General features: G+C 34.1%; 1 protein-coding gene across 2 annotated transcripts in view; it reads left to right on the top strand.

Moving 5' to 3' along the window:
• Window positions 1–541: 541 nt before the first annotated feature.
• LOC127847725 (uncharacterized) overlaps window positions 542–24,707 on the top strand; it is a 129,748-nt gene continuing 105,582 nt past the window's right edge. Inside the window, exons 1-2 of one of the 2 annotated variants that reach the window (XR_008034136.1) lie at window positions 542–1,750; window positions 15,320–15,425. Coding sequence is in view for 1 of the 2 variants with exons in the window: in XM_052379824.1 (XP_052235784.1) it covers window positions 761–1,723 (963 nt within the window). In the remaining variant the exon portion in view is untranslated. Of the gene's footprint in view, window positions 1,751–15,319; window positions 16,982–24,707 lie in introns of those variants that run through there. The other variant, XM_052379824.1, reaches the window with a different exon arrangement.

Below are 24,707 nucleotides of genomic sequence, written 5' to 3'. Positions count from 1 at the left end.
AAACATGTGTTTAATTACTGATTAAAAATTAACATTTATTATGAGAACCTGGATACTCTCATGGTGTATGTCGTTGGTGAATCTTGTCCGACCCACCAACCTTCTACCAGTTATTTTATTAAACATTCGTACCATACGTAATAGTTACATTTTATTGTAAATTTCTAATAAAAAGAAAAGTGTGTTAGTTTACAACACGTGTCCTCCATTTAAAAAATGTTTAGATGTTTTATTACTGTTTTAATTCGGTGGCTGTTAAGGGCAAAACGTTAGCAACAAACTTCGTAATCCATATTAATTTCGCATGGTGAATGTTAAAATAGCCGATGCACGAAATACGTTAATCGACCGATACTTTCAGGCTAAATTACAATCGTTCACAGCCTTTTGCAGACAGTCACTTTTATAACCAAATACCGGTAGATCGGATATTTTGAACCTCATTGTAGAGTTGGAGCGATACAGTGCGTCGGTTACATTACACTTCACAAGGCTACAACTGCATCTTAATCTGTACTTCAGTCAATTGTCGACGGTTGTTCGTGCTGACACGTTCAATCACTCTGCGAAACATTATTCAACTGGTCGATATTTTGTGTATTCTCTGTGGAGCTAACCGGAATAAGTGTTATGAGTCTTAATCGGGTAAATGTTTTTTTTTTGGAAAAATAGCATAGATATTTAAATCTATATTCCGTTCGACGAGTTTGTGTTTTAATATATAATGAAAATGTGAAAAATCACTCTGGATATGTAAAAAATGGACCAAGTGAAAATAGCGGTTATAATATTTTACCTTTTGCTGGGAGCGGAGAGCGGAGGATGTCGAGGTCTTCATCCCGACGGCGAACACTGGATTCGTATCCGAACTCGCCTGATGCATCCGACGAACTTCGTCGGCGTTCGAATAAACGCACATGGCGAGCGCGAAACGCGAATCGCCTGCAACAAGACGCTGTATTTGGAGACGTTTCTCCCTAGCGGCTACTCGCCGGACTATGCCATGACGTTACGTCAGGTGACCGACGGCCGGAAGATACTTCAGGCGGTGTTTCAGGGAGGCACGTTGAAAGAGTGCGACCTCTCGTCAGACTCAAATCAGATGATGGATTTTATATCATCTTTTATCATAGGTGATAGAGAAATATATAGGAAAGACTTCGGGAACGTTTTTGTATCTACGTCACTCACAAACTATACAACCCACAATGTGTCGCTTGCGTATTTGACGTTCAAAGAAGCAACAGAACTGAGAGAGCTCAATTATTACGTCAATATGAAAACGTTACGGAAAGAATGTCGCATTTTTTTGGACCATGCCAGCGCGACAGCGGAACAGGAATCGAAATCCGGAAACATCACCGACATTTATGCAGAAATTATCGAGACACTCGACCCTGAAAAACTGAAGAGCTACAATGACATTCTTCCCGCGCCAAAGAAAATAACACAATCAAAATACCAAGACCACAACATCTCGAAACGGTCATCAGCAGGGCCGGTAAAGAAAAGTCAGCGTTCGAAACGCGGCGCGTTCGATTTCAGCAGCGTTCTGATCTTTCCTGGCACAAAATGGTGCGGCAAGGGCGACCTGGCGCAGTGCTTTGATGATCTGGGGGACGATCATGAGCTTGACATGTGTTGCCGCGACCACGAACTGCTGTCCCCTCGTCATCCCGCCGTTCACTTCACGTCACAACCTCTTCAACTACCGCTTTCATAGCTTGCTGCATTGCGAATGCGATCAGCGGTAAGTTTTTGTGTGTGGAAATTTTAATGCGATCAGCGCTAAGTGTTTGAGTGAAATAATGCATGCTTATAGTACGCATGATGATAACTCTCTAGGAATGCAATCTGAGTGCGATCAGCGAAAAGTTACCATACGTAACATATATATGATCCGTGACCTATACAAACATGTATACATATACATAATATGTGCATCGCATATTTCAATTTTGATTGCGATTAGCGGTGAAAATTTCTTTACGGAAACACAAATTAAAAGACATGTTCTATTTTTTCGCTCAGAAGTATGGTGGTCTTTAATTACTAAATAAAAAACGAGTCGAAACGCGGACCTGGGGCCCGTCTTATCAAACATCGTACGACATTCTCACCTTACGATGCAATTTTCGAAGCGCCATAAATATGTGACCGTCACATTAATAATTACTTTTGTTGAACATTTCCATTCATTTTCAAAAAAGCTCTCAAATATCCTTGATATTTGAAACATACAGATCATAATCACTTATATTCTAGAATAACAAAAGTCAATCTTAAGTTAATATTGTCGTACGATCTTTGATAAGACGGACCCCAGGATCCCATCGCATGAAAAACAAGCCATGGTAACATGGTCGTTAGCATAAAAATAACATCTGCAAAAAGCATACGCGATTAACACACACGCAGGATAACATAATTTCTAGTACTTTTTTCTACTTTCACAGACAGGAGGCTCCGAGCCTATAGATATAGAACACTATATCAGGTACATAAACATTTATTTAAAAAAAGAGCAATGAAATTATTTTTCCATTAATATGCTCGCTCAAACATGGCAATTTACAGAATGCGATGATTCCGACTACATGTGTATATAATTTGGTATTACCAGTTTATGTCATACACCGTTCAAACTATTGCACTTATTGATGTAAAAAAAATCAGGAAAAAAATATTTGTGATAATGGAACTCTACGCGCTGTATATGATTCTGAGTTTTTTTAGATGTACTTGTACCCATGTGCTAAACGTCTCCAATGGGAACTATGGGACTAAGAGACACCGTAATGAAGAACTGAACAAGAAGTTATAGTAAAAAAGTTTCTTATTTGTATTTGTGATATTTGTGAATTTGTTTTTAAATGGATTTTAATGTTCTCAATCTATTTCATAAAACACATACACCTATCGATCAATAAATTAAATTGTAATCACGTTAATAGAAAAGAACAGACATTGATTGAATATACTAGTTTAAGGCTGTTTTATGTGTTTTGCTTTCTTCTACACCTCCGAGCTAAATACAATCAATTAAAAACCGCTTACATTTATCGAATTGATCAATGTACGAAGTCCCGAATAATGACTTGTTAAGGTGTTTTACATTTTGGTTCAGAAATAAGTGGTAAGAGAGGTATTTGAAACTTAAATGCTATACAAACCGTTAAATACTTCTTATTGAACACAAACACCATTTTACTGCGTTAAGCTTCCAACGGATGTTTTAACTCGTATACCGCTATGTAAGCAAGTCGTGATAAATGCTCAGGAGAGTTATAGTCATATTTCACTGGCCACTGCTTCTCTAATTTAACGTTTTGCAGAAAATACACATTCATGTCAGTGAATGTTGGCCGACATATAGCACTTTAGTAGAAAACAACTAATATGCCTGTACCGGTAATCATGTCGACTTCAATAAAATAAAAAAAGCGCGAAACAAGTTTTAAAAGAATCGTAGACTATTAAATAGTACTCGTTGACTCATTTCTTTATCACAACAAACAGAAACGTTGACTCTCGTGTTCACCTGTTCTCAACCTATGGTTGAAATGACACATTCAGGGCGTTTGTTATTAGAATGGGTACATAAACGCGCATTTAAAAAATGACGAATGTTCAATATGCATACGAGTCGTGTTCTGAGAAAACTGGGCTTAATGCATGTGCGTAAAGTGTCATCTCAAATTAGCCTGTGCAGTCCGCACAGGCTAATCAGGGACGACGCTTTCCGATTGTATGGTATTTTCAGTTTCAAGGAAGTCTTTCCTTACCTTAGATCAAGTTTAGGCGGAAACTGTCGTCCCTGATATAGGACGACACTTTACGCACATGCATTAAGCCCAGTTTTCACAGAACGCGAATCATATGTTTAACATTATTAATTCGTTAAGCAAATACATATTATTTCGCAAAAACTCTTCCGCGGTTTTTTTCTGGTCTCATGTATGTTTCATACATCAACTTCATTCATAAACGTTTGTTATGTTTTGTGTACATTTGCAGACTATGGCAAACAAGTTAAATCATATATCATCGTAAACAAAAATCAAATACAAATAATGGAAATAATAAATGACAACAATCCAGAATGAGAATTGTTTACATCGATAAATGGAAGTTGAAAGAAGGAATTTATTACAGCACATTCCGTTCGCTAGCCTGTTGTCGCTAAGACTAGCTGGGTCAGATTGTATTTCTGTTGAGCTACATTTCTGGTGACAGCTGTCGTCTGCAGCACGCCCGAAGAAAAGCGCAGGCGAGACAGCAACAACAGCATCAGACGGCATTTGTTAATGGAACGTCCGATTGTACTGTCAGTTTATGTGTTGTGGAATCACGGTGCAACGTAATAGTTTCAATAAAATATCCTTTATAAATTGTTATATAGATTGCAACGTACTTATTCAAGTATGAATTGAAAGCTTCTAGTGCTGCGTTTAAAGTACATCAGTCGAATATGTTATTAGCATACACTATGTTATAGAATTATATTGCGTCATTTCGTCGAAACAACGAATATCGAATAAACGAGCAAAATACACCAGCGTTCAACAAACTCACAGACACCAGCCTGTCTACATTAACTCGAATATTAAAGACCAGTTTCATGTAAGTTTTATGAATTCGGATAGATTAAATTAGGTGAGTGTCTGTTTTGCTTTGCCAGTTCAAAGAAGTACGGGCCACTTATATTTTGTCCGCATTTTCACCGCTTTTATTCGTTTGTTTCGCCGCATGATCAGGTTTAATAGCCGGACCTTTCCTGTGAACAAAAGCACTACTTTTGCGGCATCTTCAAATGCGGATTACCCTCATAAATTCGCGTGCCGTTCTAAATGGAATCATCATTAACATGTGGTTTCCGTGTGGCTGTCCATTCACAAACTTTTGTTTCATTTCATTCTTTAATATCTCACAATAGCAAAAACCGCAGTGTTAATACATTTTCAACGACGTTGCATGTGTTTATATGCATTTCTAATTACCTACTGAACATCAAAATAAAATCAGGATCTTGACCTTTGTCTGACACCAAATACCGGAGTGCATCGTGTAACAGGCTATGGCGACCGGATAATACACTAGTTGTTAACGCATGATCACGCGCGGTGCTTCCATTATTAATGCTTTGAAATCTAAATGTGCTTTAAAACGTATTCGCTGCAAATCTCGTGCAATCTTTTATTCGGAGCCAACAACAAGGAATGATTAAAATAATATTTTTGCAACTTTCACGGGATCGTTGGATTGCACTCTTTCAAGTTTTGTCTGAACATGGAGACGTCGCTTTTTGAATGTATTAGAGCTTTCAGATCTTCTCAATGGACGCCATTTGATTTTCATTGATAATCAGAAAACAGAAAAACATCAATTATTATCACCATTAAATTGTGAAAAAAATGTCTTTATTTCAATGTAAAGATCACTGGTGATGACAAATGGTGTCAAATTTCGTTTATATAGGATCTGACACGAGTTGTCATATCATACCATATTTTATTAAACGAGTTCAGGAAATTTGTTAGTAAGCGAGCCTTTAGCGAGCTTACTTACGAATTTCCTGACGAGTGTCAGATCAATTATATCACATGCTTTTAAATGAGCAAATTAAATAAATATTTACGCAAACATAATGATAAATCCCGAATGTTGTTTACATTTTGTGACGTCACTTGACGTTGCAACGTCATTTCAGCAAAATAACAAAATGCGATTGGCCAATAAACGACAAGTAAGCCAATGAAAACGCTTAAAATTGTTGTATTACACATGTGTAATAAAAAAAATATGTAAATATTGTTATGTGATTTTACGCTTTGATAACACCCATACTTTGATTGACGGCTAAAGATTGATCTTACATTATTTTCAGTGCTGTTTGTTTAAGAAGGCTTCTATTCATATAACAATAAAATGCACTTTTTTATCATTTGTTAATGTATATATTACGCTCTTATGTTAGTTTCGAGAATCCCTTGCATAATTATGTTTACATTCAGTTTACATCAATAGCTCTCTAGACCTTGGATTACTTGCATTTTCGAGATTATTTCAGCCACTCAAAACTATAGCTTTACAAAATTCGCATTTGGTGGTACTTAGAGCACACTTCATTTCACTAGCAGAATTAGTGCACTTAACACAGGGCTGTTTGATTTAGGAATAAACCACTTGTAATACTTTGATCCCACATACGTGTCGATAATAAACGTTGAAGTATGCACTTATATTATTTTCTGCGCTCGGAATGTGAGAGGTCTTCTAGTTTTCCCAATGTGTAACATTCGGCTTCACGATATCGTACGCACGTAATATCTTCTCTGCGTTTTGCTGATTTAGGCTTTAGTTTACGCACGATGGGTATTCCATTAGAATTTTATGACTTTTTCATGAGGAATGTAAGAAATATCCAAATGTTAACGCGAGGTAATACATAAAAAGGGGTACGGTTAAATTGATGCTTTTATTTTAAAAGTATATATAACTAATTATAACTGAACCTTTTTAATAAAGATACTAGTAACTAAGTACATGAGTTAATATTGTTTTCCCTCAATGTATTTTGAACATGAAATACCATGTATAGTTAACATTTATGAGCTAATTTCCGGCCTTTAGTGGGCTTTTAATGTATTTCTAATTTCGAAACAAAAATGTTTGACAGTGATTTGTCTTAAGGCACACAATAAACTAAATTGATTAAGTTTTTAATTGCTTTCTACTCAATAAACTTGACCTAATACTATTGGAAGTCTTAAAAAAATCTCATTAATTAATCACATTTTCACAAATATTAATATTTGTTTTGGTACAATAATTCCGTTTACCGAGATAAGCAACCATTTAAAACAACAAACAATTTGAAGCGTTCGGAATGTGAAATAAATGTTAGAGGAAACTTGTCCACGTATCAAGGCCAATGAAAATGATACCGTTGAAGAAACCGTGTCATTCTGTTTGAGTGATCATTGTTCTTTCTTAAGTGCCGGGATTTGGCGAACTTATAACATACTTTTTTGTGTTATAGATAACACATTTTTTAATGCTTTTCTGTGGTTTATAGAGAAGAATCAGTGAAATAAAACTGATATTCACTGTTTTAAACAGTGAAAAATAACAGTGAAAAATAACGATGTTTTTCACTGTTTTACTGTGAAATGACGTCCTTTTTTCGAGGAAATGTTAAACTCTTTTGCAATGCAAATAAACAGTGAACAAAGAATAAAATAAAAAGAAAATTTGTTGGACTCGTGATCATAAAAAATACATATTTTCACTCGTGGCTGCGCCACTCGTGACAATAATATGATTATAGGTGCTACCTAATTTACGGGCAAAAGCTTTTTAAGTTTTTTTGATAACCATGTATTTTTAATAAATATATGGACATGGACAGGTATCTGGCAGGATTCTAATTTTCTTTCGCAAACTATTGTTGAATAGTTTAAATTTTGTCGCCACTAAAAAACTAGCCATTTTGTAGCAATTCTTAAATCACAGTCTGAACTGCATACACTTAGCTCTATAGTTACAATTTGAATGCAAATATTAGAATGCATCATATTATATCATCCATTTTTTTGTATTTAAACATTCAAATAACACATAACACAGTACATATATAAAAAGGTATGTGGTATTGTATGGAGATACAAAACACGTCACATCATTTATTTGCACATAAAATAATAGTTACAAAATAAGTAATACTTAAACACTGTCATCAGCCTACAGTACACGAGTATTTACGTATATGAAATTACAAAGTGGTGTTATTTTATTACCTTTTACAAAATTAACAATGCTGGTTTTGTACGAGCCATAAAACATTTATCATTGATTAACAAGTAACAACCAATGTATTAATTACACAATATAAAGGAAATCATATTAATTACATTATGCATTTACTAAACAAGCTATTTGCTACTGTTTAGAATTACACCATCTTACTAAAAATGATCACAACAGGTACTTAGTGCTATAACATACTTGTGGTAAGTTTTGTATTACTAGTTTGACATTTATTGACAGACACTTGTCGATATACAGACTAAATTTGCATGGGAACTTTCATATTTTTTCAGCATAATTACCTTCAAATTGTTAATTTAACAACCCTTTGACATTGTTTGCACATCTGATCTTATTATACCATAGCTGATTTTTGTTTATAGATAGACAGATATAGACTTTTTAAAGTTCTATAAAAGTTCACACATGTTCCATCCAAGTAATCAAGCAGAACCAATAAAGAATAAAGAACCAATAAAGATCACCACAGATATATGTGTATAGCTTGGAAACTTTGATAGTTCAGGAATCCCTCCTTTGTTGATTTCTGTAAACCAACACTATCAGTTTTGCTGGATAGAATGGCTTGTGTGATGCCCAGTTCTTGCCTTGGCAGGACAGCTTCTAAAGACGGAAAACCAACAAATATCTTAAAATCTGATCTATAATGCAGACAATTTATAAATGTCTTGTTTTTTGTTGACTTCGAATCTGGAAGATATTTTACGTAAAATTGTGGTAAGAAAATCCAAAGGTATCTGATTTTGTGGTTTTAGGCCTAAACTTATTACAGTGATATGTAACCTTTCTGGATATCGGTAAAGTGCGAGCAGACGAGGTGTAAATACGTTAAAAATTAAAGCTAAACGACTAAAAGTTAGATCTGAATATCTTTAAATTTTGTGAATAAATGTGTTTCTAATGGAAAACAACGACAACTTACCAGAATATTGCTCATGATCACACGTACAACTTCTTTCTGAGAGCGAATGGAAAATGCGTCACGAATTCTGACAAATAAACAGTAAGGTGTCGTTATTGAAATACCGCGATAATATTGGAAGAATAGAGATGCCAACTATAATGTTTAAAACAAATATTTTTTAACAAGCGTTTGTGATTTGTCAGGATAATAATAACAATAAGATATCGAAAAGATCAAAGCAAATAAATTCGACAGAAATCTGAGATTCGGCAATATATTTAAGACGGGTTATGTTCACGTAAATTGTGTTTGGTAAAGACTGTCACTATATGTAGTGAACCAGTCTTCGGCTTATACACACTGAAGAAGAGTATTCAGGGGAGATTATTGAGTAATGTCTTAATTCTGGAACGGTTGCGAAAAAAAACAAATAATGCGAGAATATTTAGTGCGATTCGCTACACAATTATGATGTCATTGATATAATTTTTCCTGAGGTATGTATTTACATGTGATTTAGCATATGTCAAAGTTTTTTTTTATTTGTTCAAGGTCATAAATAGCATCGCGAAAATATATGTCGCGTGGCAATTTTTTTTGAGACGCATCCATATGTGGTATTCTTATGTAATTTTATGTCTAAATTTCCATATGTATGAACGGTCAACGCCCGCTTCGCGGGCTTTTGCCCGAATTATTTTATATGATCACTTGTGAAATAAAGTCGATATTCCATCGAATCCAAAGGAAATATCCTCTATTTCTTTTTGTTTTTTGAGGTACAAATAATGTAGCACAAGTTTATATATATATATATATAAGCACAGAACAGTCTTTATCAATCTATAGAAAACAAAAACTGTGAAATTTTGTCACATATACAGGTTTTTTCACGACAGAGCTCATATATTAATACTTTACAGATCCAACATGAGCAAGTATTCATTTGTAACTCACCTTTCCCATAAGTTTGTCATTTCTAATATACCTGAATGTAGACATACTCGTCATAGGTTTCATCTACAAGAGTATTTTGTATCGTTTGCATCCAGCAATTTATAAGTTTGGAAATTAGTTGCTGAGGCAACGAAAGTAAGTTATTGGCAGGCATTGATTAAGCCTAATTATAGCCTGTTGCTTTACATTACATCAAATATTACTTACGTAGATTGATATCTGGATTGCGTGTGTCATGCTAAGTTCTATGTGAAACGGTACATAAAACCCTTTAATATATGGAAGGAATGAAGTTGTATAAGTGCGCCTTAAATAAGAACCATTGTGTTTAGGATTCTTTACGTGAATTAGGTTTATGTTTGGCATCGTATTTGTGAATGAATCATACTGTGTGGGTTGATGACGCGTTCGATTCTTGCGTCTTTGAATAAAGCACATTGCAATATTGATACCATTCAATGTCGCAAAGACTTTGATGGCGAAGACTCCTCTTAGTAGTTACCTACACATACGGTTTATTTGTAGGTTTGATAGGTTATGCTAGGAACTAGACAAATGGCTGCGCTTAGGTTAGCATAGAATGCATTTCAGCGTTTAACAGGTATGGGCAGTGAGTATCAATAAAGAAACATGATATATATTTGCACAGGAAGAATTTGGGTTATACACGGAAATGCGTGCTGTTAAAACTGCGCGAATGTTCTTTTTATGTGTTAATTTAATTTATAAGGTATCGCCGTTTATTGGATTCCACACCTCTTAAGCGTTTTAATTAACTTTTAACTTTGACATGGTTTCATATCACCGAGGTTTCACTCTGAAAAACACAATTAAGCTGTCAACGCAATGCTCTCAAATACCAGGCGAGCAAGTTTGGTATAAATTTCAAGTAAAATATGCACAATCGCAAGTATCTCAACATTTGCTTGAAAATTGACTTATACCACGGTATTTCTTTTGGAGCAAAGGTGCGAGACAACATTAAAATATTGTTTTCAACATGAAATGGATGAAGTATTCCTTCAATATATACGGCACTTGACCCTGATAACGCTTTTATAAAACGAACAAACTAACACGTGGTATGTTAATGCCGTGCATTGTATTTACATAAAGATGGAATCCTCTACAGTATGTTAATTGTAAAATATGTGCATTTTTTCTTGTTTATGAACTCGTTGATTTTCATTTCGTCGTTTTCATGCCCTCGCGTACCTGTACGAAAACGATAAAAATACATATTTTGTATTTCATGGATCATTTATTCAATTAAAAGTTTATTGGTGATCAAAGGAACCAGATGATCGATCGTGAATGATTATTGAGTCTTTTTAAAATTTAATGTCTCAAAATTTGAATGCGGAAAATGGGCATTACATTTCAATTCCGTTGTATTTGTTCACTTGTCTTTACATGTACAACCCATTTGCAATAACCAAAGAGCGTTTTCGAAACATTAATGGGCAGAATAAAATACCAATTAAAACACCCGAATTCTGTCCTATTTCACTCCATTTCATAAAACAGATAACAAAAAAATATCAGATATAAATAAATCTCAATAACTGTTTAAACTCTCGTAATAAAACCAGCGACCGAGTGTTTTGATATGTCAACCGTAAAAAACAAACTCCCGCACATTTTGTTGCGTACCAGCATTCTCTTTACTACAAAGGGCTATGCAAGATGCGGCGTCTCATCTGGGTCTGCGCTGTTTGCTTAAAGGAATTTATGTGCGAAACATTCTAAATATATAAATAAATATACTAGACATCCCAAATTTTGGAAATAAATTGATCCAATTTAGAAGGATGGGAGAGTCCACTAGGCATAAATCGGTTAACAGTGTTCACAATGCGATGATAATGATATGAAGCGTTCTTTGTGAATGTGCATGTATGCATGATGGAGACTGTAAATTTGAACGAATACGAGCACGACGATAAAAAAACTTGTTCAACATGATGATGATGGTGCAGGATGATGATGATGATGATGATGATGATGATGGTGATGATATTGATGATGATGATGATGATGATGATGATGATGATGATGATGATGATGATGATGATGATGATGATGGTGATGATGATGATTGATGATGATGATGGTGCTGCTGCTGCTAATGATGATGAAGAAGAAGAAGAAGAAGAAGAAGAAGAAGATGATGATGAAGATGATGATGATGATGATGGTGTAGGATGATGATGATGATAATGATGATGATGATGATGATGCAGAAGAAGATGATTATGATGATGATGATGATGATGATTGATGATGATGATGATGATGATGGTGCAGGATGATGATGATGATGATGATGATGATGGTGATGATGGTGATGATGGTGATGATGATGATGATGATGATGATGATGATGGTGGTGGTGGTGGTGGTGATGATGATGATGATGATGATGATGATGATGATGATGATGATGATGATGATGATGATGAGGAGGAGGAGGAGGAGGAGGAGGAGGAGGAGGAGAAGGAGGAGGATGTGGATGATGATGCTTTTATGTGAGACGTTGTTTGCTATTGTGATAATGATGAGTATGGTTTTAGTGCCCAGTTAATAGTACCATAGGGTTTTAAAAACATCGTAATATTGTGAATTATCTTAATATTGTGAATCATCTTTATATTCTGAATCATCTTAATATTGTGAACTATCTTAATATTGTGAACTATCTTAATATAGTGAACTATATTAATATTGTGAACTATCTTAATATTGTGAACTATCTTAATATTGTGAATTAATAGCAATGATACCCGACCTATGACCTGTAATTGTCAAAATACCGATAGAAGCGCATGCTATATTTATGTATGGTTGCATTGAGCATAAATATAACTTAGAGAAAGATTAGCCTAAGGAGGATTTCTTGGTGCAGAACACATTCCATGCGAATTCATTGGGATAAGCCTTAATTCCCTCCGTTCGCATGTGAACAATGGAACATTATAATGATATTGTACTACTCAAGCTGATCCTATCTAATATGCTTAGCTCTTAATTATATGTGCGGTTTCTTTATCCGTGGGGTGTAATGTAAGGCCATGCGATTCACTTAGTCAGTTTATACAACTATATCATTCTCTGCAATTTTTCTTAATAATTTGTCACATTTAAAGGCTTTCCTCAAATCAAGATGACAGTAAACATTCGTTTATATCATAGCAATTAATCGCTATACCAATGTGCTAGAATGCTTATAACAGATACGGAAGCGTCTTCGCCGAATGAACGTTTTTTTAAACTCAGTGACTTTGATAGCTTCAATTTCATATAAAATGTTTATGTTGTTGAATATTTTGACAAACTGTTACATATTTATAAAGGTGTATTATATGAATTATTAAGGATGTTTTATCTTTATCTGGTAAATTATTAAGTAAATGATGGGTTTGTCCTAAACATGTACAATCACTAACTACCCACGTGTTCTAGAGGCAATAACGACACCAAATAGTGTTAGACATTGTATCATTAAACCAGCTTAAAGTAGCATTAGACTGAACTATATGGATAATTAAACACCATTCCAATCGCCCTTGCTATAACTTCGGCCAGATAATACGGATGTTTCCATAATACATGTATTGTCAGACAAATAACCATAAATACTTCAGGAATGTACATATGTTAAGGTCAAATGCACGCATGTAAACAATCAACGAATTATAGCCAATAATCGAGAATAATAAGTTTATTGTTGTTAGAATTGTTACAACATAGTATGATTAAAATAACGAAGATTTATATATGCACGCATTTTCTTTTACCAATTCTATTACATGATATGTATATTAGCTTTAAAGTGAACAAATTGCTATAGCACTTTCATTTAAATATAGCTACAATCCAAAAAACTATTTAGTTTTTTCGGAACGAAAAAAGAGCTCACGAAGATTTATCACATGAGTAAAACATTCAAAGCGAAAAACCCAATTGCATATGCATCTAATTCATTATTTTTCGCTTTCTAAAAAAGTTGTAATTAAGCGCATATATGGTGTTCAGTAATGCATTAGGCGTCACAATGTAATTTATTTCCACAAACCCAAAGAACCCTTATTTTTATGCCAAGAAAAATTGTGTCATTGTATTTAAGGTTGATTAAAAAATTTGCTCAATTTGATCATATGTAATACATTTCTTATTCAGTTTGCGACAGTTTTGCTTTATTCAATGATATTTGCTTCCTGATTGTTAATGTTATAAAAATACATAAAATTACATCGAGATGGGGAAGATTTCTGTATGTAAATGATATATTTTGATTTTAAAAAGGAATCGTAAATAATAATAATTAATTAATGGACATAAAATTAGCTTAACTAACAACCCTACATGTGTAGGCACTTTGTGAGATCAAATGACATTTGTGTTTTTTTCCTTATCTTGAAAGATAAGACTCCGGTCTAGGGGTTTTCATTTATGAGAAATAAGAAAAATGCATTCAAAACTACTAACACAAATACAATATATTAAAAAATGTATACTTAAACATATACTAAAATACATTTTGGCTACATGATTCAACACAAAATACATCATTCGGCTCGCATACCCACAAAATAACTGTTGTTTGTTCTTCCCGTTCTAGATTTTTTGCTAGTTACCGTCTGTTGTTAAGTGATTTGTTGCTAAGCAACGACATTACAAGGAATAAATGACTACTAGATGGTTTGGCCCAACGGATTACTTTAGTAATAGACATGCGATATCGTGGGCTAAGAATCATCTTTTGTTCTTAGTTTCCCATCTGTGAAATATGGTTGGAATTATTAACGCCACCGTACAATCTGAATGCTTTGAAAAAAATGTTATTATGGCGTTATAATAAAAAATCGCCTGGGGCAATTGTTTCTAATACCCTAGACTAGTTTATCTATCGATTGGCATCTTCGTTAATTACATATATTTGTGGTTGTATTAGGTTCGACAACATTTCAGCATCATATTAACTTTCAAATATAAGTTTCTGCTGAACAAGTGTGCAATGCTTTCCTCGTTATGTGTGCCATCGTTTTTTATAATATGAGCCGCGTTCTGAAAAACTGGGCTTAATGCATATGCGTAAAGTGTCGTCCCAGATTAGCCTGTGCAGTCCGCAAAGGCTTATCAGCGACGTCACTTTCCGCCTCAATTTGATTTTTGCTAAGAAGAGACTTCATTTAAAACGAAAAGTGTCATAAAAGCGCTAAGTGTCGTCCCTGATTAGCCTGTGCGAACTGCACAGGCTTATCTGCGACGACACTTTACGCACAAGCATTATGCTCAGTTTTCTCAGAACGCTACTCATATTATACAATGTTTTATCTAACATGCGGTGGATTTCATACGCATACATAAAAGCAACATGAGTTGTTCATCATCAAGACTCATCTCACCTATAGAGTTTGGAAGAGATATAGAAATGGTCTTAAATTAGTCAAGTATATCCAAATAGTCATAATTTATTTGGAATTACACATACGTGCTATAGTTAACCACATAACAATATCGTATTACATGGTCATCATAAATAGTGATTGCCGTAATATTGAATGGTCGATTACAAAGTGCACATATCTAAAAATAAAGCAAGCCGTTGTACACGTCTCGTTTCAGGTTTCGTGGATGCCTGCGTCAGTCCGTGTCCTCGATGGCAAACATGATCGGCAAGATCTACTTCAACATTCTGGGCAGCAAATGTTTCACGTTCTCCGAGGAGGAGGTGTGCGTTGAGCGGTCCTGGTGGGGCCGATGTCTGCGGTATGAGTCACAGCAGATCGCCCAGCTGGAGAGCCAGGTGGCCTTTAACGAGGAGCATGCCTTTGACAACGTTGCCATTGACAGCAAAAGAAGGCGAAAATAAATGGAATTTCGGTATATGTGTTATATTTGAAAGGACGTTTAGATAATATTATTCGAGACATGGCGATGTTGCAAATCAAATGGATGACTGTTTTCAAGTACGAGTAAAGGACAATATGGGAGATTCAAGTGCAGGTTGTTCGAATATCGGGGGATTGCAATGACATATTGTTTGACATAGTTAATAATGGAAATAGTTCAGGAATTCACACGTCATTTGGATTCTAATAGCAATGGAAATATAGGAATATTACATAATGCATTGATTCTAAAAAGAAAACGACGTTTGTCTTGCTTCGAATTTCTAGCTTCAAAAGGGATATAACATCAATGGAATACATTTTGAACGTGTTGCTAGTTTACGGATTGACGGTTTACAATTAAATCAGAGAACATTACCATATAAAGTGCAGTGTCCGCGCCATATGATGTAACCGTGTTTCATCTTCGTAATCGTTTAACCTTGGACTTGTTCTGCGACTGAAGCAAGGGTAGAAATCACATTAGCAGTAATAACATAAGCGTAATTGTAATATGTATCTCGACTAAAACTCTAAATCTGATTATGATTACCACCACATAATGGGGCTTATCGCAGTATCGGTATTTAGGAACGGTAAAATGAAGAACTTTTTTATAAACCCCTTATAGAGATTGTTTTTCTAACGTTATTCAATGACCACGGACGAACAATAACATGATAATGTATTATGATATTAATTGACAAAGGGAAAAACAACGACAACAAGAACATAACTCAGTAGAATCCGCTGTTCCGCTTTTATAATTGATTTCGGTGCAACGATGAACACTGTATCCAATTTAAAAAAAAATACATCTCTATACTGCAAGGCAATATTCTGATAATATTAGAAACGTTTTGTGCTGTTACCCATCAAATATCTGATTGTGTAAGATGTTCAACATGTATCATCTGCGCTGCAAATGAACATGTTATTTTGAAAAGGAAATGCGATTTAGTGTTAGCTATTTCGAAAAAAGAGCTAAACTGTTTAAAGTTTAATAATATGCGGCGCATATCCCATTTGAATTCTTTTTTAAGACAAATTATTCTGCCGTTGATAATTTTTTGGTGCTCGTTTAACACGGTAATATAAATATGTTTTTTGTTGGTTTAACAAAAAAGATCACAGTCCACAAATTAATGTGAACAACGGGTTCTTGTATTGTTTATAGTAAATATTTTATAACTCTATGAAAAACACGATCGGCCAGTCATTGTATTTATCCGTATTGTTTACCCACTATATAACAACTTATTTTAGTAATTCAAAAACATGTCACCATCATACGTATATGTTCATGTTCTTTTCTTAATTGTATGTGCGTATTGTGAGGTGAGCATTTGAACTATCTGATCGGGTAGTTAAAAATATATAAAAATGCGAAACATTAGGTTTGACATTCTGCATGTCTATGTGGCGATTTATTTTTAGTCAATTTTGCAGAGACTTCACTAAACACTGTTCCGTTTATACAAAAAATGCATTAAAACATGTGTATAGGTATGTTGAAAAATCGAACCCTATTAATGAGAATAGAATGAACACTTTACCTACCTCTTGGAACGAAACATTGTGTACCTCATCGATTGTGTCAAGAGGCATCGAACGCAATCGCGTATTAAGGAACAAAATAGTAATAAGTAAATCACCACATCTTAAATTTGTTTTTATTTGTTTAGATTTTGGTAGCGTGTATGTTCTTTCACTGGTTTTCCTGCATAATTTTATACAAGGTGTGTTGGGTAAATATTGCAAATTGTAAATCAGATATGAAAGGTGTGAAATTAAACCTTACATTATGATAACAGATAAAGCAACTTTATATGAGCCAATAACCCTTTGACATTAATGACAAGTAGATATCATATTACGTCTCCTTTCATTATTTAGAGACTATATACGATGTCATTAAAGTTTCATTTTTTGCTATAAATCAGACGATTATGGAAGTAAACCTTTTGCGGCAACTGATGCATTAATATAGAAAATGATCATTGAGCGAAATACCCAGCCATATTGTTAAAATCATTGCTTCCTTTAATTGAGTATCAATTAAATATTGATTCCTTTTAATAATGATTTTTTATAAAACCTAACGGAACATTCATTATTGGTCTGAACTAGTACTATAATTTTATGTTTTAAGTAACATGAATACTCAAAATCAACGAATATTTCACAATATATTTCGTAAAATAAAGTTAACTTATAAAAATCAGTGTTCCCTATAGCATTAGCCAAAGTTTCAATACTAGATGTGTTTGGTAACACGGATTTAAAGAGAAACAAAATGCTTGTTGTGTGTGTTTTTTTTTCTTGTGCATCATTATATTCCTTGTGAATTTAAGTACATGAATTAAGTTCGGTTTTCCCAGATCGCGGCTCATTTATATTTGAAGGTTTCGAATTTCATGCATTTTCTACAATTCAACTCTTGTGTCCTGAAAAGTTTTTGACATTTTTACATGCATTTTGATGCCATCGAAAAAATCACACGATTATAGCTGTTGTCTGTTTAAGACGTGGCCGATAATTTTAGTATTAACTAAACGTAAATTATACGTGTTTATTACCTAAGTCACTTAAACAAACATTGCAAAACTTACCACATGGTACATACCTTCCAATCTTAGGAACTGCATAACATATGTTAACACTGGTCAATACATATATCGTCGATTTACGTTAGGTAGTCTGCCATTTTTTAACTAAACATCCTTTATTTTATATTGCGATTACTTTGTTGGCTTCATATTTGCATCTTAGAGAATGATTACTTAATTGTTTTATAAACAGTATAATATGGGTATTATACAATTTTCATAGTTAACGGACTTAATAATATGTTAGTAAGGTTTTGACTTAGGCTAACCATGTTAAAATGTGTTCTATTTTAAATCCGTATCTACAGATTATGTCGAAAACTTGCCATCCAAAATATGAAAGTGCGTACGTTTACATGCTGGTTAATAATTATAAGTTCAAACGAGGGCAACGCATGCTGGATAACCAGACAAACAATTCATAAAAGACAAGCTGATAATGGCAAAAAAATGACATGGGTCATACAGACAAGACTGACCGTTTTAAAAATCAGCATACATTTATAATGTTAAATGGGCTTAGAATCCAATTTGTCCCTGCGTTCTCGAAAGTGAACGCCTTGGGGGAAAACAGTTTGATCGTCCAGTCGTATTCAATCTAATGTCATCGTCATATATTTGCTACTAATTCGTGTCGGCATTTTCATTGCCACTTATAAAATGATAGAGAAACTCAAGATTATTATAATATAACATTTTATACGGTAAATTGAATGAACAACCTGTCATTTGAGTGGTTATTGTGGTAACAATGAGTACACTACAAACATGCCGTAATCTCGAGTTATTGTTGATGTGCGGGTTCACGAGCAGCTTGTATAATTGCGTACATTAAATTAAAGCGCTGTAGGCGCTGAAGGCCTGGGGCTAGATTTAGTGTGACGTAAAATGCATTTAAGATGAATAGTCCGAATTTCACCCTTTGTCCGAATTTATACGGATTGACCCTAGCGGTTGAGTGCAGAAGCTCAGAGACTGTAAGAAAAGACAATATTTGTGTATATACTACATGGAACATAGGCGTTGAAGGACTACACGATACTGGTGGTGGGAACGATAATCTTTTGTTCAACACTACAGATCTGGTAGAGGTTCGTCTACATATGTGGTGAAGATATACAACAACAACAACAACATGGCCGCAAAAACTGTTATTGCTGGCGTCAAATAAATCACTTTCAATAGCCTAAAATAGCTTTCTCTTACATAATTAACAGATCAGGAAAACATTCATACTTCCTTTGTAATGTGTATACACAAGAAAATTCACTCTCCCTGATAAAGAACGGTGTACAGATTGTGTACTTTGTCTCACGTAGAACTTTTCGCGCTCGATTTGCGCGCTCGATCTGCGCAGCGAAATACCATATCCGGTTACTCCCTCTATTTCCGAGAATGATTCGTGAATATTTGTTGTTGTTTTTTAATTGTCTTTTTTCTGGAATGTCTTGTTAACGCAAAATAAAATAACAATACTGTAAAACCATTAAATTTCGCGTGGTACGGATTTCGTTGGTCCGGTGAACAACGAATTCAAGTACCAACGATAATTTAAACATTTTTAATCCGAAATCGGTCATTTCCGAATGTCATTTCCGACATTTTTTGTTATTGTCGGTTATCCGAGATATTGGTTTTTTGTCATAGTTACTTCACTTCAATAGGTGAATTAAAATATATCTTGACTAATTAAAATATCTTCGAATTGAAAATGTTGTTGTTATTTTCCACCCATTTGACGTAAATTATATATGTTTGAACTAAGATGTTTATGATTACTTAGTATGATAAGAACTACGATGTTAATGAATACTTAGTATGAATATCAAGTAGTGTGTTTATATAAAATATTAAATATCAAATTATCAGTTTGCAGATTTATCACATAGGTCAATTAGTGCCAATTAAAGTTAAAAGAGACATAACGGTTTTCACACGTGTATTTTGGGGACCTTTTTTACTCAATTATTACTACTAACTAGGGGACCGATTGCGCTGAGATTTGAAAATATTGACAAAACAACATTGATGGCAATTAGTTAGCGGGGACCCACAAGTGCGCCGTTTTATCGCTCTTATCGACACTTTCATGCTTCAGTGCACATTAATCTCCAGTCTTGCTGTCAACACAAATAATGCTTCGTTGTAACTCTGGTTGTTTGAATAAAAGTTTAAATATTTTGACGGTCAGTCTTCCTCGAAAATTTGAAATCCACGAAATTACGTATCAACGAATTAGTTGTTTTTTTTATATTTGAAATCCACGAAATTACGTGTCAACGAATTAGTTTTTTTTTTATTAAACCACGAAATTTCATACCGACGAATTTCTATACGTTTACAGTATTATAAAATATGTTTATGAATACCAAATATATTGTCTTCAAAAAATGTCTCCAAAAAAATTCTTCTTACTGTCTCCGTAAACACTTGATCTTTTCGGCCTAGACCGTCAAGTGAGGAACTTATTCTCGCATGAATATGTAAACAATAAAAACTGTCGTAGCCGATGCTTAGCAATTTCGCTTCAATAATATTTTTTTTACAATGTTTATGACACTATAATGTTATATGGTGATGTTCTGTATTTACAAAAACTCACCAAACAGTTACTTGAATTCTACCAATCAATAGCATAGATATATTGTGTGCTCATATGTTCAGTCGAAACAATGGATGAATAAATAAAATAAATAAAATAAATAAAATAAATAAAATAAATAAAATAAATAAAATAAATTAATAAATTAATAAATAAAACTATATATACTGCAGAAGATTGGTGCATTGTGCAATTTGAGTAGTTTTTGGAAATGTTCTTTTTGCCAATTTACTTCATTCTAGTTCAAGAATAGTATTACAATAATTTTAATTGGTTGAATTTCTTAGTACCGTGCTTATTTTGATTATAATTAATGTATTCTGTTGAATTGCTTAAGCGTTAAATTACAAAAACTATCAATCCTTTGTTTGCAAAATAATGTGTGACGTGTTCACAGACAGATCAAAGGCGACAAAAGGCACACTTTTAACCCAACGGAGAATCAGATTATCATTAAACATTGTTAATAGCACGATTACTGTGGATTCTTTGACTGTTCAGAGATATGTATCATGGCTTGTTTCCGGAATCCGTTTAATTCTGTCTAATATTTCCGTTTTATTGCGAAACTTTTTTCAATATGTGTGTGTGTGTTGTGTGTGTTGTGTGTGTTGTGTGTGTGTGTGTGTGTGTGTGTGTGTGTGTGTGTGTGTGTGTGTGTGTGTGTGTGTGTGTGTGTGTGTGTGTGTGTGTGTGTGTGGTGTGTGTGTGTGTGTGTGTGTGTGTGTGTGTGTGTGTGTGTGTGTGTGTGTGTGTGTGTGTGTGTGTGTGTGTGTGTGTGTGTGTGTGTGTGTGTGTGTGCGTGTGTGTGTGTGTGTTTGGAAGTTTCTTATAAATATGGCTTGATAAATGATCAAGACTAAATAGATAACTCGCAATAAAACTCCAAACGATGATGTCTGTTTATTTTGAACTAATTATAAGATGTAAATTTTAGCGACGAATGTAGCGTTCGCCATAATCATCTTCCTGTATATTATATTTAGTGTTTATGGTGTCTAAATCGCTTGTATTTGTATGCGTCACTTTGAAACAGATATTAATGCAATATTGTCGTTTTTTGTTGACCTAGTTATTCACTCATTTTGTTGACCTAGTTATTCACTCATTTTGTTGACCTAGTTATTCACTCATTTTGTTGACCTAGTTATTCACTCATTTACCGGATAATGCACAATACTCGAAACATTTGTGTTGAAGTGAAGCGTTTCGTAATTAATGCATAGTGATGTGTAAGTTTGCAAACATTGACAGAAGGCGGAAGTATCATGTGATCGTGAAAAGAATGAAAAGTAAAAAAAATCAATTGAAAACTCGCAAATATTTTGAACTAAGAATTTAACAGGTAGACATATGCCATGCCGCGTTTTAAATAGCAAATAAGTTCCCGCGTTACTACCGCTGTCATAATCATCAAATCATAATTTTCAAACCAACCACAATGAAAACAAGTTAAATATATTAAAATATAGTAAATCACTTTCTTCTTTTCAGGTCTAACTTATTGTGGATATTGCCAATTCTATGACCGAGTGCCTATAATTAAGATTAAAGAATAAAGCTATTTAGCAGGAGATTGTACTAGAAACGGTACCCAGGATAAAGTCTGGTAAATTAACAAGAATATTTTTGTTACGAAGGAATTCCTAATTATTCTTATATTAAATATAACAACATATTGTAAAAACATATTGTAAAACACAATGCACAATAATTCTCAATCAATGATGATTTCGCATTGTGGTTGTCTCGTGTATGCGTTTTAGAGATTAAGAAGTCATTGATGAAGCTTATTGAGAACTTTATCAACATAATTAATAACGATGATATGTAAAACAACACGGTTATGTCAAGATCTTGTGATACACGCAAATATGAAACTGGACCAAACAGATCGGAATATCCGATTGTTCAACAGAACAACTGATAAATGGTTTATGTCCATCAAAGTTCTAAAGCATTCAGATAATGAATGGACATAGGCTATGTACCAGACGATACGCGCACGATGGTAACGTTTGTTAAGAACTTTATATATACTTTTCAGTCGCAGCAAATGCGACTTGTTCACAGCACGCTTATGTTGCGACTTGCATTAGTGGTTTACTAATTAATATTTCAAGACATTAACTGAGTCAAATTTATTCAGTTTAATGTGCAATTTAAAATGTTTACGTAAATTACTAGTATCATGTTAGGAGGTAACACCAGAGAACGGATGCATGGATGTTATACAATACGTATCTCATCTTAATGGTAGTTGCTTATACATGTTGATTATGGAAGCGTGTTCTTATTAAACGTCCAAAAATAATTTAATGCATTCAGGTGTAGCAAAAAGCCGAAGCAGGTATTGGTATAACAACACATTTCCTAGTTTTTGAATAATAGTTTTTATACATAACAACACAAACTTAAGACCCACTCGTATATTAGAAAACGAAACTGGTACTTATGGTAGGCATTAAGTTGTCCTACGTAAAAATAAATGAATGTATACATAAATGTTTCTTTATCGGACGTTTCAAATGAATCCACAACATTAAGCAAAATTGCTGAACACTATCAAAGTAATTTTAAATATCTCTGAGTGCTAGATAAAAGGGTCCTGGTAACTCTTTTAATGATTAAAAGCTCGTCTGCATGATAAGTGTCGACACTTGATGACATTGTTGGAATAAAACGTGCTCTAGTTGCCATACGCCCTTACTATTGAGCCATTTTACTGTGAGTAAATGATCGTTTCCGTTCCATAGAAGACTTTATAATTATTTAGTTAATGGTACTAGTTAAAAGTCATCCGTTAAAAAGCAAGCCAGTACGGATACATAAAAATATTAAAATCAAAGCGCTGAAGGCACTGGTGTTGTTCGCTGTTGTCGTCCTTGATTAGCTTGTGCGCATTGCACAGGCTTATCAGTGTGCACAGGCTAATCTTATTTGACGTGCATTTAGCCCCGTTTTCCCGGAAAGCAGCCAATATGTACAGATTTCAATGATAAACACTAGACTGGCCAATGTCGTCTTACAAGCTGGTATATACACTCACTGCTAGAGCAGAATCATATGTCGTCTGCTGCAGACAGGCAGCAGTTATCGTCCCTAGCAGAGTGAGTTGCGATTCTTACCGTAGCTAAGGCTTCTAAGCACATACTGATTTGCAAAATATGCTCTGTAAATTTAGTCGGCCGCTAACGCGACCAACTAACTAGATTGATATTGACATGTTTGCCGATGACATTTGTTTAAATTTACACGTATGAACTCACAGCACATCAACATGCTCGTTATTTTTTAAATAGCTTAACAAGTTCACACATAATGAAATATTTTTTGTCCTCTGATTGGTATCATTTCCATGAAAGTGTTGTTAGTTTCAAAAACCCTGGTAACTATTTACTTTTAACCTATGTTTTAATTGTTCCATTGTAATACGACCCAAAATGGACTGCTTTTCATTTCTTTCATCTCGTTTATAGATGGCCCATTAAAAGTCAGTTGTAGAATGTATGAATAGGCTTGGCATGGCTAGATTGACAGATTAACACGTTAAAATAAATCACGACCACCATTCACTGAACAATTTCTCTTTTTAATCATTCCTCAAAATCTGCAGAGAGCTCAACATAGTTTGGATTAAATAAAGGACAATATATCATGGGCCTTCTGCTAATAACTAGTTACTCATACGTTCGTGACAAGCGTTGGGATTTACTTCACATTTAATAAATATACCAAAAATGAAACTACATTAACTTTAACAAAGGATTTTTTTTCTAAATATCTCAAAGTCTTTTATTTATGATACTTTAAATATATTTATTTTTTTCGTTTGATCGGTCCAATTGGCGAACGAGGGATACCAATTACTGGAAATATGATAGTTCAAACATTATAATGCATATTAAGAT

This window comes from Dreissena polymorpha, chromosome 10 (genome assembly GCF_020536995.1).
Source record: "Dreissena polymorpha isolate Duluth1 chromosome 10, UMN_Dpol_1.0, whole genome shotgun sequence".
Classification (NCBI taxonomy): Eukaryota; Metazoa; Mollusca; class Bivalvia; order Myida; family Dreissenidae; genus Dreissena; species Dreissena polymorpha.
This window is presented reverse-complemented; position numbering and strand designations above follow the sequence as displayed.